This window comes from Triticum dicoccoides, chromosome 4A (genome assembly GCF_002162155.2).
Source record: "Triticum dicoccoides isolate Atlit2015 ecotype Zavitan chromosome 4A, WEW_v2.0, whole genome shotgun sequence".
Lineage (NCBI taxonomy): Eukaryota > Viridiplantae > Streptophyta > Magnoliopsida > Poales > Poaceae > Triticum > Triticum dicoccoides.
This window is the reverse complement of record NC_041386.1, coordinates 744,047,213-744,059,441: the sequence shown is the minus strand read 5'-3', so window position 1 is coordinate 744,059,441 and position 12,229 is coordinate 744,047,213. Positions and strand designations below refer to the sequence as shown.

Here is a 12,229-nt window from a genome sequence, read left to right as displayed (position 1 = left end):
GTCGTCGTCCCCGACACCGTCGCCGTGAGCAATTTTTTTGCTAATTTAATTTGATGTTAGTAGTAGTTAATTTAGATGTGTAGTATAATTTAGATGTGTAGTTAATTGAGTTAGATTTTGTTAGATTTTTTTAGATTTTTTTGTAGTTCATAGATTTTTTTTTTGTTAGATGTGTAGTTCATAGATTTTTCTGTTAGATTTTTTTCATATTGTGTAATTAATTTGTTCATATTGTGTTAGATTTTTTTTCTGTTAATAGATTTTTTTGGTGATATTATTGTTGAATATGCATGTTTGTATGTTGATATATATGCAAAGATCGAATATGTCAAATTTTTATGATTTTTTTCTGTTCATAGAATTTTTATGATTTTTTCTGTTGTAATTTTATTCATAGAATTTTAATGATTTTTTTGTTCATAGTATTTTCTTTGTCAATTTATGTATATGTTCATATTGTGTATGTATAGGAAAATTGTGCATGATCAAAGTCATTTATGAATATGTTCATATTTAGAATAGAGGAAAAAGGAAAAAATAAGAAGAGAAAGTGTTTCATATAATTAGTTAGAAAAATAATAGAACTATAGTTAAACTAGTTTATTTTTAGTAAGTACTACTTTATTTTATTTATAGTAAATGCTTCATATATAGTTGAACTAGCTAGTTGATTTAATAAACTACTTTGTTTTACTATATATAGAAGTATTTTGTTTTTAGTAAGTACTACTTTATTTATTTATAGTAAGTGCTTAGTAGTTGAACTAGTTGATTTAATTAATAAAAGTACTTTATTTAACTATATATAGAAGTAGTTCCCGCATCGACGTCGACGATGCCTCCCGCATCCTCGTCGTCGTCGACTCGGTGGTGGAGGCCTGCTTGATCAGGGCCATGTTCGGGACTGGGCTCCGCCGGGCTGGTATTGGGAGGTGCTACCTTCCGGGGGACGTAGGTTGGTGAGGAGGCAGCCCATTGTTGACCCGATCCTTGTTTGGTGGCGGTCGCGTGGGCCAGTGACGGTGCCGAGGCTTTCGGACACCACGGAGGTGGTACATCACCGTGTCAGCGAGGAGGACGAGCACGTCCGTCGCTACATGGTTGCATTGGAGGGCAGGTTTGACAATACCTGGCAGGTTCTTCAGGGATCTCACTGAAGCTATGATCCTGTGATGGTTCCTTATCTTTGGGTGTCCACAGCCCGCGACGATACCCGTCGGGCGCTACGGTTCTAGCTGTATTAGCGATGCTATATGTATGATAGTATTCGAGGAGTGTTAGTGATAATATTCGACGATCTACGGACACAAGAGATGATGTAGTTTTGGTTATAATTGAATGCATGCTAATTTGAATACTACTTTATTTTATGATTTGGTTTTGCTTATTGAATGCTCATATTGAAAAGTACTCCTACTTTGAATGCTAAAATTGAAGAGCACTCTATGCAGAAATCTAGGAGCCCCCCCCCCCCATCATCCACGTCGTCGTGGGGGTAGTTTCTCCTTCATTCCCGTGTGCTAGAGAATTTGGTGTAATAATGCACTCGGGAATGAAAGGAGGAGCTACGTACCATCACCGATAGTCAACTCGTGATTAATAATAATGATTTAATTTAGGTTTTTTAGTACATATATTTAATTGTACAAGTTTAATATTTGAATTATGAACATAGGCCGGAAATGTCGTACTCGGACGACGAAAACTGCCCGGGGGAGTGCGACTGGTGCCACGACGACTGAGATATGTGCGACAGGTTCATTGAGCTGGACGAAGATCGGCGCTTCAGCATTAAGCTCGAGGAGACCTTCGATGTTCATACGGTACGCAACGACGACAATAGTTTTTTTCGTAATTAAGCACGACTTCAACTATTTTAACGTGTATTTTTCATCTTTTCCAATTCGACTAGCTTATCCCATGCTATGCAAGACGCTATGTCTTGGATAGGATGGGTTTTGAAGACCATGAAAGTATGGAAACCAAAACAATTCTCCTAAGGACCCATCATGGTGTGGATTTTAAAGTAAAACTGTGCAATGCTGAGTATAACTCATTTTGGTTGCAAAATTGGGAAGCACTTTGCAAGATGTATGGTTTTGATGAGGGTATGCTTGTCACCATGGATCTTGGTGATCCTACAATCGAGCAAGACAATATGGACATTTGGGTCCTTGTGGATACATCTCCAATTCTTCCACCATGTGAGCTTAATATAGTTATTAAGTAATTTATATTGTTTATTTAAAAATAGTTGACAGCTTATTTTCATTCTTCAAAGAATGTGCGGAAGATGGTAGACAAAACCCACTACACCGATGGCTCCGAATTAACTTATAAGGAGAAAAATCATTTGATCGCATTTTGTACTGATCTTGAGAATTACAATGTCTACAATCGAACTCCTCAACATTATGGTCAATACGTGTCACTAGTGCACGTGTTAAACTACGGTAACTACCATGGAGATACACTGGTAAGATTTTTTACTATTACGACATCCGTGCATCTTTTTGCATACTTCTAAAACTAGTACATCATTGCTAACTACGAAGTTATTACTATCTTTTTCAACAGATAATCCCGAATGATTGTGTGCCTCATCTGATGTATACGCACGGTCGCCTTGATGTTTCGAACATACAACCAGGTCGTCCTACGAATCTCAACTGTCCATACCGGATTTCTAAAAGAAGTGAAGACATGACAATCGAAGAATGGAAAAAATGTATGAACAGTCGTAAGGAGCTTCTTGGAAGCAAAAGAAAGCGAAGCACAAGAATTGGAGACAGGATGATCTCCATTCTTCATAATGGAGAGTTAGGGTCTATATTGTTTTATGCTATTTTATCTTAAGTGTGTTTAGGTCTACCTGATACTGATGATGTGCTAAGAACAATTATGTAGGGTTGGGTTCGATGACTATGAGTATGATGATCGTATGACTTGTTATTAATAACGAGTAGAAGTTGTATGATGATGCATGATTAGTAGGACTTGTTATTATATATGATGATGTATGATGCGAGCATGAAGAGTTATTATATATCAGCGGGTGAAATGAACATAGCAGTAGCGTTGGTAAACCAAGCACGAAGATAAGAGAGGACACTTCTCTCTATTAGCTAGCTAATAACAACCTAAATTAACCCCCAAAACCCCTAAATCAGCCACTTTAAAAAAAACTTAGCCACGGCCAGCTTCTGACGCGTGGATGCCTTTTGGTCCTGGTTTATGTCCAACCAGGACCAAAGGCCCCCCTGCCTAGGCTGCCCGCAGCGGCCACGTGGATGCCCATCTGTCCCGGTTCGTGTAAGAACCGGGACTAAAGGGGGAAGGCATTAGTAACGACCTATTAGTCCCGGTTCAAGAACCGGGACTGAAGGCCCTTACGAACCGGGACAAATGCTCTGTTTTCTACTAGTGCCATCTAATCCCAAATATCGAACATCTCACACATATCCTCGAAGTCATGTGGGGCTGGTAGGGCCCACATGGCTAGGTGGTGCGCCCAGGGCGTGGTCGCGCCATTAGGTCATGTGGGGGACTGGTGGGTCCCCTCTAGTACTTCTTCGCTCCATAAATCATTATATATTCCAAAATAATTCTCCAAAAATCCACATTACGTTTTTAGCTCCAGAGAATTGTTTTTTCTTCTATTGCATTTTAGGTCTAGAATTCCAGCTGTCCATCAATCCCCATATTTTTGTATTCCTTGCATTTTAAGAGCGAAAATGCATTATAAATGCATCATATTGTGAAATATATCATTGATATAGGATAAATTACAGTAGAAAATAATGATGCAAAATGGACGTATCACTAGGTTACATCACCCTTACACTTGGGGGATACCCAACCACTCTTATGTGAGAGAAAGCACCCCTGATGCTTCGGAAGCTCAAGGCAGTGCGGCTCTGCCTAGTTTCTAAGCAGGAGCACATCAACCTGCAGAACGCCTAGCTCAGTCGTGTCCAAGAGGTCTAGCACCATGCTCAGGCACTAAAATTTTGTGGACGAGCGGTCAACAAGGTGATCACCATCCAGGAGAAGGACGGAGCCATGGTGTTCGCGACCCTGAGTCACAACATCATCCTCGCCACGATCACGAAGCACGCTATCAACATCATGAGCCATTTAGGGCCATGATGCAAAATGGACGTATCACTAGGTTGAGGGTCAATGATATGGAGGAGTGCAAGGTGGCATGTGAGGAGCACAAGGCGACAATTGAAGAAGAAAAGTTAAGAGTCCTTCAGATGAAGTGAATTTGAAGAAGACAGAGTAAGAATTCAGGATCATGTTCATGAACCACATTGGACTTGATGTAAAACAAGTGGAGTATCTAGAACTGATGAAAGCACAAATTCCAGCATCGAGTGGGAGCGGAAATGAGAATGAGCGATGCCCTATGTTTGATTTGAACCGTATGTTTGATTTTGAATTTCTTCATAGTATGAACTCTAAAAATGAGGATTTGAACTGAAGTCTTTTTTTGTTGAAAGTAGTAACATAATGTTTTTAATTAGATGATGTGAAAATTAAGTGTTCACAGTGTTTGCACAAATACATAGAGAAATGGAGTAAAGTGAGTTCTTGGGAATGATTTATTGAGAATCTGCAAAAGTGGTACTACACATGAAAACCCCGGCAAATTTATAAAAACGCTTCCGCTTAACTGACTAATTTTCACGCTCCATCCTCCGCCTCCGTGATCGTTAGATCTGCCTTTCATTGGACGGCTCGCATTAACCCGCTTTATTGGATAGCTTTTGCAACGTGATCCTTGTTGCAATCCCTTCAAACGCAACAAGTCTGTTGCGGAATGGCCAACGGATAGGGCGGTTGCCTGCCTGCGGCGGCGCCATGGTCTGCCGCAATAGTGAGCTCGAGGGGGGGGGGGTCAGAGATCTGAAGAGGTGCGAGAGGAAGATTGAGAGGAGAATAAGAAAGAGGGAAGGAAGGAGAAGGGCATGGCGGCGTGCTGCTCCGGCGAGCTCGCTAGCCGACGCAATGGGCGATGGAGGTTGGTGGCGCTCGGGACGGGAGCTCGGGCAAATGGGCTTGTAGTTAGCAGCGACGACGGCAGCCTCAGCGGATATCCTTTTTGCAACAAAGGTCTTGTTGCAAAAGCTGCCGATACAAGTAGGATCCAACAAGGGCACCGTTGCAGTGGCGATGGCCATCATTAGCAACAAGGGTCTTGTTACAAGTGCAACAAGGCTCTTGTGGCGATGAGAGAAATAGAGAATAGAAAGACATCGCATGGCGATCCGGCCGGTCTATTGAAAAGATCTAACGGCCAACGTGTCCCATCGCACATCCCGTAAATTTATTGGAAGATTTTTTTTTTAATGTGTTGTAGATGCTTTAAGATCGGCACTATCGGCTCGTGTAGTTGGGCTCCATGCTCACTGGTGCTGATTACAAGAGTTAGAAGTTGTCAACATAATGGTTCAAGCCCTGCTGCTCGCATTTATTTCTGGATTTATTTTAGGATTTTCGGCGATGCGCATTCCGCGGGAGGAGACGTTCCCGTCGACGATAAAGTGCCTACGGTGACTTTGTAAATTTCAAGATGATATGCCGGCTCAGTCTTTCGAAAGTGCTCATAGAGGTAGGGTGTGCGTTCATATGGGTGAATGTGTGCGTGTATACATGAGCACCTGCGTCTGTACTATGTTAAAAAAAAATGGTCGGCGTCGTTTTGACTTGCCACCGAGCGTAGCGTGGAGCCAAACGGCTGGGCGGTCGGTATGAGAAGAGAGCGCAATTGCAGTCAGCCCAAAAAGGGTGTGAAACTAGTCAAGAAAAACTAGTAGAAAAACTTGGCATCGAAGGGCCTCATCACTGGACCCTCCCGCTAGCAGATCATCTTGACGCTCAAGATCGTATCAACTATTATTAGTTAATCTCTTTAAAAAATGCTCTTATATTATGAAACGGAGAGAGTACTAAGCGTAATGGCGCCGTACTCGGCGTATTCGCGATTTCGCGGAATGAAGATCTCCATGTCAATGCTTATCCATCAAGCTCAACCTGTCTTTCTTGCTTACTCACAGTAGGTAGATAGGTGCAGATCCTGCAGGTCGCTTAATCGCATCATGAGAGTTAACTAAACACTTCTTTCGACGGTGCTTGGTGGTCACCGGTCACTCCTCCATGAATTTTCGCTGGTAAACTGCAGGAAAGTCTCTGGCTTTGCGCTAATCATCATCATCATAAACCGCGTGATCTGACAACGACGACGACGATGATGGTGACTCAACGGCTGCGGTAACTAGTTGTGTCGACGACCGCACCACCCTACGCTGTCCACCTAGGCTAGTTTGTTTCAGACAGCTTTTTTACCCCCCACAGATTCAGCAAAACCTTTGCACCTGGAGATCTACAGACATACGTAGATGGTTCCAAAGGTTTCAAAGGGTCATTGCATTTACACCTGGCACGGAGAATCAGAGTGAAAGTTGAAAGCCATCTCCGTCACCATCACTCTGCTGCACTCATGCCCGTTGCTAGGGTACCATGCCCAGCTTACCCGCAAAATCACAGCCGTCCCTCCCTCCAGGATGAACGGCTGCGATTCGACAGGTCAACCAACAACAACCTTCCACCTTAAGAATGGCTAGCAGACCATAAAAGGTAAAAGTGCTCTTGCAAACCAGTTATCCAAGTCTTCTTTCACAGGGACAGGACAGGGCTAGCTAAAAATCATCATCCTCAAAGGCGGCACACCGCCCCCAATTGCGGGGCCACAGGCAGCAGCAAGTACCACACACGAACAATGCGACACGCTTGCACACAACTCTGTTAACAAGTTTCGACGAATTCGCCGATGCGCAAATAATGGCAGCAGGATCTCCACCCAATCGACGGATCACCCCGCAAACTCAACCTACATTTCCAATTTCCTAACAACTCACAGATAGCAGCAGATCTAGTGCCACTAGCTGGCAATCACTTCAGTTCAGTGTCCGATGACCGAAAACACGACCAGCGACACCAGGACCGCCAGCAGGTAGCCGCTCTGTTTTAGCGCGGGGGACGCCGAGCTCGACGTTGACCCGTGTGGCTTCTGAGCCCTACAAGACAGCAACATCAGACCAAGCATCAGTTAGTAACTGCAAGTCTGTGACCATATTGTAAGAAGGACCATAAGAAAGCCACAGCACACAGGCAAGTCCAAAAGTAGCAGCTTACTTTTGTTTTTCCCTGAGGAGGCCACAGAAGAGGGCGTTGTCTGGCAACACCGACTCGGTCACGTTGTAGCCTCCGTCAGGATCCACCACCCGGATGTACGTCTCCTGGCCGAGGTACCAGGTGTCCAGATTCTCCGTGCGCACGTTCCAGAACCCCGGGCTGTCGAGCGACAACAGGACGGCGGTCCATGCTCCGGGGAACACCTGCGTTGCCAGTGAGACGGTGTTAACTACGGGGCCGCAACACTTTATAGATCACTTTCGGCGGATATTGTCTATCCAAGTTACAAACAGCTACAAACAGGTACACACAGAAATGTTCTATCCAAGTGATACCCTACAGTACATACCTGAGTGGTGCAACGGGAAACGCCATCCCACTTGTTGTACGTAGAACGACTTTCGTTCTTCCACTCACCATAGTCCATTCTGTTGGCAATACGCAAACAGTTCAGCACACAGGACTCCACCAAACCGGTTACTGAAAGAGATGAATAGTTTCAGGCTGTGCTCACCCCACGACCCAGAAGGCGTATCCGTCGATGTGGTAGGTCTGAACCTTCGTGTCGTTGTTCTGGAACACAATCTCCATGAAGTTCTTGTACGTCGAGTTGATGACAGAAGATCCGATCGCCGGCGGTCCATCAGACGGCATGGTTGGGAAGTCCAGTGTGTAGACTTCTTTCTTGTCATAGAGATCCGCAAGCCTCAATGGAGTAGCAGGCGGGGAGTAAGAGATGCCGTTCAGTGTGGTCCGCCTTTTGCCATTGATGGTAACAGGTGGCATGTTCCTCAGCTTGTACACTTGGGTCACGTTGATTTCGCCGTAGTGAAATGATCCTTGAGGATTCGGGCGAGCAGCACCGGTGGTCACATTCATCCTGACAAACAGAAGGTATTTTAGTAGGCTCAAGTATGTATGCAACTATGGATACATTATCCATGACCAATGTGCACACATGAGAAAATGTAGCTACTGTCTACCACTATTACCAGGTGTCCTTACACTTTACTAATGACCACAAAGCTTTCTAGAAATCATTGTGTTGGTATGACAAAAATTTACAGTATTTCTCTAAGAAATATTCCTGATATGAATGCTCAAGTACAAGGGCCAATATTTCAGCAGACAATTTCCCGTTTGAGTACACAATCGTGATGAAAGAAAGGAGGTGACTATTATATTCATATCCAATACATATTTTTCTCTCAGGATTTGTAAAGCCAAGCATACTTAGTCAACATCTCTTAAAAATCAACATCGAACAAAAAGGTGCATAAAATATTTTTTTGCGATAGCCAAAAGCCCAAAAGACCATGGAAAGTTAAGGGGAAAGCAAGTAAATCAGAGCTAGATTATTTATTTCATACAAGAGTACTGCTTAAGTTTAGTTAGGTGTAGCAAAACACTTTTTTTTCATAAAGTACACATCATAGAACATGATGGGTACTGAGGAACAAGATTATTATTACTAAACAGTCAACACATGACGGCAGCAATTCCTAACATCAGGCTATTAAATTTTATTTCAGAATTGCGTGAAGAGAAAATTGTGTCGGTGGTCATTTGCATGGTCAGAGCTTAGGTAAAAAATTAGTCAGAGATTGCTCACTTTTATGCTTGGTTTGAAATGCCTTATTGTGTGTATATTGGCTCTTTTATTAGAACCCGCTTATTTTTTCCCATTCAGAATTTGTAGAGCCAAGCATATTTAGTCAATGTCTCTTGAAGATCAAGGTCAGACCAGAGGTGCATAAAATAAATTTGTGAGAAAGCCTCATAGCCAAATGGCGACTGAAAGTTGAGGGAAAGTCAATTAAATCATACAAGATTACTGCTTAAGTTTAGTTAGGTGTAGCCAAACACTGTTTTCATAAAGTATGAATCATAGCACATGATGGGAGAGCGCTGTCATTATTATAAAACAGTCAGCACATGATGGGTCAACCATTTCAAACATCATGCTTATAAAAGTAATATCAGGATTGAGTGAAGAGAAAATTAAGCTGGTGACACTTTGGGTGGTCAGAGCTTAGGCAAAAAAAAGGAGTTATTTTATACAAACCTGATTGACCGTGCCTGGTTCATGGAGAAAGATTTGTCGTACTCATCGTTCGGCGGGTCAGGGAGCGGACCAGACGCCTTGCCCTTTGAATTCGAGTAGTGCAGAATTGCAACGCCGGTAACCCTGGTCCAGAGCGACTCGTTCACGAACCGAGCGCTGGCCACGATGTAGTAGTCACTGCTTGCATTCTGGTCCATGGTGACCAGAAAGGAGTAGGACTGCCCCACGTGGATGTCGAGGTTGGTGAAATTCTGCTTCATCGTGTAGGAGCCCTCCGTCTCGACCATGGCCATGTTGTGTCCCTGGATCCTCAGGTTCAAGCTCGTGGAGACGCCCACGTTGTGCACTCGGAAGCGGTAAGTTTTGCCTGTCGTGGAGCTGAGCCTGTTAGTTTCCACGATAACGGTAACGTACTATACTATACTGCAGTAATCATTGTTCAAAGAATTTGTAGTGGCCTTGTCATGAAGGTAGTAACTAATCATCAACCTCACTTCCCCCATCATATTTGCAGCAACAGTGTAACATTTCAAGTATTTGCAGCAACAGCACTTGCAACCATGATTGTTTTGTTATTATTAACATACCCACAAAAGTCACAAGGAATTCAATACTAGTAATGCAGCCTATTGTGATGAAAGTGAGAGAAGCAATCACCCTACCTGGCTCAACATCGATAGTCTCGTACTCGATCCCAGCCAGGACGAGGGAGTCATTGTACCGATACGGCCCCTTGCCGTTCATCAGAACGCCGTCGGGCATCCCGAGCTCCTTCCCATCATCGAGCATCTTCCTCAGGTCCTGGCACACAAGACAAAGCCACAGTCAACACCCTCGACTATCCATCTATACATCGGTACACATTTGGTTCCCTGCATATATAGGGTCTAACGTACCGTGTGGTTCTTGTTGTACCAGTCGCCGATGAAGAGCCTGACGTCGCCGTCGGGGGTGTCGAAGGGGACGGAGATGACGGCGCGGTTGTTGACGGTGATGCCCCCAAATCCGCCGGCTGCGCGCTGCATGGAGAGCGGCGGGAAGTAGAAGAAGCTGCCGATCTGGTCCTTGACCTGGAAGTTGTAGGTCCAGTTCCAGCCCGGCGGGATGGGGCAGTTGGTGCCCAGCACCCCGTCCTGCCAGCAGTTCTTCCGCTGCTGGATGCCGTCCCTGCATCGATCAGAAAATCACAGCAAGGCCTGCTTGTCATCACACTGAACACTGAACCTGTAACTGTAACAACTGAAGCCTGCAAGAGCAGTGAGATGACTGAAGTTTGGATGGTGGTAAGGGAGTGTGCATGCCAGGTGATGAGGAGCGGCTCGTCGAGGCTGTTGAGGACGTTGACGGCGACGTTGTAGTTGGTGGTGACGTTCACCACGGGGCCCGGGAACTCCTTGTTGATTGCGATTACCTGAATCAAAACGAAAAAATTCAGAAACACACACGCACAAACGGGTTCAGGTTCAGACATTAATAAAAACCGGTGCCGCGAGGTCAGATCTCTCCTAGTCGGGAGGCGCACGGGAGCAGTAGCACGCCGGGGGATCTGGGCTTTTGGGGGCGGCCGGCATGGAAACGAATCGAAACTTTTGAAGGTGGGGAGCGGGAGGGGGGCGAAAAATTCAAAACTTTTGCGCGTGTCGGGCCGGGGAAATCCCCCGAAGAATCGACGGGCGGCATGGTTTCCTTGCGGAAATCTGCTGCAGTGGTAGCTAGCATCTCGTCCCCCGGAGGAAGGAGGGAGGGAGGGGGCGGAGGCGCGGACGGCGCCCCGAGGGACGCGTGAAACGGGGGTGAAACTGAATCTTGACGGCGGGCAGGGCAAGCGGACGGTCCCCGCGCGCGGAAACCCAAATCTTGCGGCGGTTCGCTCTCTCGGAGCACGCGGCGGCGGCGGCGGCGACTGGAGACTGGTTGGATTGGGAATGGAAGAAGACGGAGGGAGGGAGGGATGGGCATACTGACCTTTTGCGGGACGCCGAGCGGGGATCTGGTGACGTAGGAGACGTCCCAGTCGAAGGCGGCGTAGGGGTCGGTGGCCCGCGCCGGCGCCGGCGCCAGGAGGCCGAGCAGTAGCGGCAGGAGGAGCAGCGCCGCCGCCGGGCACGCCATTTCCTTGCCTCCGCTTTTCGCTCTCCCCGGTGGAGACGAGTCCACACTGGTGTCTGCTGCTGATTCTTGGGATTCCCTTTTCTTTTGCCCCTTTTCTCCGCACTGCTCGGTGCTCGCTCGCTGCCTGCCGTTTCTCTCTCGCTGGCTATTTGTGTCGGATGGGAGCCGCGGCGTGGCGTGCGGGGAGAGAGAATGGGGGTTTGGGAGGGTTTTGAGGGAAAGCATCGACCCCAACCCCAACGGGCAACAGCTGTGTCGACGCGGACAGTGTGGGGGCATGGGCCGAGACGCGTCGCGATGCATCCCCTCTCTGCGCGTGGGCCCCACACCATCCATCTTCAATGCTAGCCTATCCTATTCCTACCACCATGTCCCATGTGTAATAGCCTCAGGCCAACTCCAGCGCACGGCCCCACCCCGTCCAGCCCCGTCGGTTTGTGGTAAACCCCACGGCCCAGCGCGCGGCCGTCTTGACCCATCTTGTCCGTTTCGTGTCCGGCCCGACCCATTTCCAGCGCAAACCCTACTTCTCCCTTCCCCTTCCTCGAGCTCGCCGGCCGCCGGTAACCATGGTGTGCGATGGAGCACCGGCCGAAGGGGGGGGGGGCGCGACCACGAGGCTGCTTCATCCTCTGGCCGGCCGCCGCACCGCCAGATCTGGGCCCGCATTCGCCATCGTCCCCCCCAGCCGCCGGCGAGCGCGACCGGCACTACATCCACGCGGATGTTTGCTGGCGTTATTGGGAAACCAGGACGCCGCTTCCCTGGAGCGACGTTCACCTGCCCCAATAACTGGCATCTGTCCGCGGATCGGGTGCCAATCCCGTCGGTCACGATGAACGGTTGTGCCCG

The 12,229-nt window shown here is 46.8% G+C and overlaps 1 protein-coding gene across 1 annotated transcript; it reads right to left on the bottom strand.

The window, feature by feature from the left end:
• Nucleotides 1-6,636: 6,636 nt before the first annotated feature.
• Nucleotides 6,637-11,565, bottom strand: LOC119288363 (monocopper oxidase-like protein SKU5). Its single transcript, XM_037567999.1, has 9 exons — nt 11,231-11,565; nt 10,567-10,676; nt 10,162-10,432; nt 9,928-10,066; nt 9,266-9,632; nt 7,715-8,080; nt 7,550-7,628; nt 7,201-7,403; nt 6,637-7,082 (listed from the first exon to the last, which is right to left on the bottom strand). The coding sequence occupies exons 1-9, from the start codon at nt 11,375-11,377 to the stop codon at nt 6,968-6,970; spliced, it is 1,797 nt and encodes a 598-aa protein (XP_037423896.1). The 5' UTR covers nt 11,378-11,565; the 3' UTR covers nt 6,637-6,967.
• Nucleotides 11,566-12,229: the final 664 nt, after the last annotated feature.